Below are 2,259 nucleotides of genomic sequence, written 5' to 3'. Positions count from 1 at the left end.
ATTTTGTACCAATATGTAAAAATATATATTTATATTATTTTATATAAAAAATAAATAAATGTATATTTATATAAATACAGCATTAGCAGTAACTATAGATATGGTTAAATTTATGCAAGCAAAAATAGTTATTAAGGATGAATAAATGATTTAATAATTAACAGATGAAAAAGGAGAAAACCTAATTAAACCAACAAATGTATAAAGCTCAAATTTAATGGAAGAGTTAGGGTAAATAGAATATATATTTACAGATAAAACAGGAACTTTAACATAAAATATTATGGTTTTTAAAAAAATATGTATTAATGGAATTTCTTATGGTATTTTTATTTAAGAAAATGTATATATTATTTTAAATTAAAAAGGCGAAACAAAATTAGGAGATCCAAATTATATTATAGATATATCATAATATCCTAAAGTAACAAATGTAGATTTCCGAGATTAAAATTTTATAGATGCATTTAATGATTAAAATAATCCTTAATATAAAAGCATAAAGTTTAATACATTTATTATATTAATAAAAAAAAAAATAGAAAAGCATTAGAAATATTAGCATTTACACATACAATAATAAGTGAAATAACAACAGAAAATGAAGAATAATAAATAATTTATAATGTATATATTAAAATTTAAAAAAAAAATATATAGAAAAATATATATATTAAAATATATATTATATATATATTTAAATATATATTAATAATATATATATATATATATATTTACATTTATATATATTTATTTATACATTTATATATATATATAATATAATTATTTAGGCTTCTTCTTCAGATGAATTAGCTTTAGTAAATTTCTCAAAATTTTGCGGTGTATAATTTATTGGATTAGATGAAGATCATGATATATTATATTCTTTTAAAGAAGAACATAAAAAAATAAATTTATTACATTTATTTGAATTTGATTCCATTAGAAAGCGTTAATCAGTAGTTTTAAGAAATAAAGAAACAAATAAAATATATTTATATTGTAAAGGTGCAGATTCTACTTTATTTAAATTAATAGACAAAAAAAATAGCTAGCACGTTTAAGAAACAGAAAAAAATACTTGAAAATTATGGTAACATAGGCCTAAGGACTCTACTTTTATGCGAAAGAGAAATATCAGAAAAACGAATATAAAGTTTGGTCTGAAAAATATCATGAAGCATGTACAACATTAATAAATAGAGAATAAAAATGTATGAGGTATAAGAACTTATAGAAAATAATTTAATTTTAGTTGGCGCTACAGCTATAGAAGATAAGATGCAAGATAAAGTAGAAGAAACTATAAATGATTTAAAAAAAGCTGGAATAAAAGTAAAAATTATAAAATAAAAATTATTAAATAACTATATCTATAAAAATATACATTAAAATATATAAAATTAAAGTTTTAATTTTAAATATTATAATTTTTAATATTTTATGGAGTATATATATTTATATTTATAGTTATATTTATATTTATATTTATATTTATATTTATATTAATATTTATATTAATATTTTTATTTCATTTATTTTTTTATTTATTTATAGATATGGGTTTTAACAGGTGATAAAGTTGAAACAGCAATAAACATAGGATTATCGTGTAAACTCTTGTCAAAAAATATGAATTAATATATTGTTAAATTATCAGGAGATTTCGATTAAAAATTAGACGAAAATTCTATTTACATTGAAGTATATTAACGTCTTCAGGATATTTATAATTAAATAAGTTATAATAGAGATAAAAATGGTATAATATTACTTAATAATTCATTTATTATTACAGGAGATGCATTAATTTATTCAACAAAAGGTGAAAATAAAGATTTAATATTAAAAATTACAAATTATTGTTCTTCTGTACTATGTTGTCGTGTTAGCCCTAAATAAAAATAATAAATAGTTACTTTAGTTAGGGATAATAATCCTAAAATATCTACTTTGGCTATTGGGGACGGGGCTAATGACGTTAATATGATTAATGCGGCACATATAGGTGTAGGAATTTTAGGTATTGAAGGATAATAAGTAAAATATTTTAATTTTTTAAATACATTAAATTTTTTTAAAATTAAAAAAAGGCTGCTAGAGCTAGTGATTACGCTGTTGGAGAATTTAAATTTTTAAAAAATTTGTTATTTTTTCATGGGAGAGAATGTTATAGAAGAAACACGAGACTTGTTTGTTTTAGTTTTATAAAAATATGGTTCTTAATTTTCCTAATTTTGGTATTCGATTTTTAATAAT

At 18.8% G+C, this 2,259-nt stretch overlaps 2 protein-coding genes across 2 annotated transcripts in view, besides 8 other annotated features; both read left to right on the top strand. All coding sequences in view use genetic code 6, as the record gives it.

Moving 5' to 3' along the window:
- Positions 1 to 1,085, top strand: part of IMG5_016190 (phospholipid-translocating p-type flippase family protein, putative) — a gene marked incomplete at both ends in the record, with an annotated part of 11,104 nt that extends 10,019 nt beyond the window's left edge. Inside the window, 4 exons of the mRNA XM_004039585.1 lie at positions 1 to 15; positions 81 to 231; positions 543 to 627; positions 792 to 1,085. The exon at positions 1 to 15 is cut by the window's left edge and continues 67 nt beyond it. Of these exons, the coding sequence (XP_004039633.1) occupies positions 1 to 15; positions 81 to 231; positions 543 to 627; positions 792 to 1,085 (545 nt within the window). The remainder of the gene's footprint in view (positions 16 to 80; positions 232 to 542; positions 628 to 791) is intronic.
- Positions 648 to 686: a microsatellite.
- Positions 649 to 734: a microsatellite.
- Positions 665 to 735: a microsatellite.
- Positions 665 to 782: a microsatellite.
- Positions 667 to 734: a microsatellite.
- Positions 667 to 737: a microsatellite.
- A 127-nt stretch (positions 1,086 to 1,212) lies between the features above and the next one.
- The window catches only part of IMG5_016080 (phospholipid-translocating p-type flippase family protein, putative), a gene marked incomplete at its 5' end in the record, with an annotated part of 2,138 nt that continues 1,091 nt past the window's right edge, over positions 1,213 to 2,259 (top strand). The window contains 3 exons of the mRNA XM_004039584.1: positions 1,213 to 1,335; positions 1,558 to 2,040; positions 2,094 to 2,240. Coding sequence (XP_004039632.1) covers positions 1,213 to 1,335; positions 1,558 to 2,040; positions 2,094 to 2,240 — 753 coding nt within the window. The remainder of the gene's footprint in view (positions 1,336 to 1,557; positions 2,041 to 2,093; positions 2,241 to 2,259) is intronic.
- Positions 1,330 to 1,367: a microsatellite.
- Positions 1,454 to 1,551: a microsatellite.

Source organism: Ichthyophthirius multifiliis, assembly GCF_000220395.1.
Source record: "Ichthyophthirius multifiliis unplaced genomic scaffold scaff_1120509249611, whole genome shotgun sequence".
Taxonomy (NCBI): domain Eukaryota; phylum Ciliophora; class Oligohymenophorea; order Hymenostomatida; genus Ichthyophthirius; species Ichthyophthirius multifiliis.
Note: the sequence above shows the minus strand (reverse complement) of the source record. Positions and strands in the feature narration are given on the sequence as shown.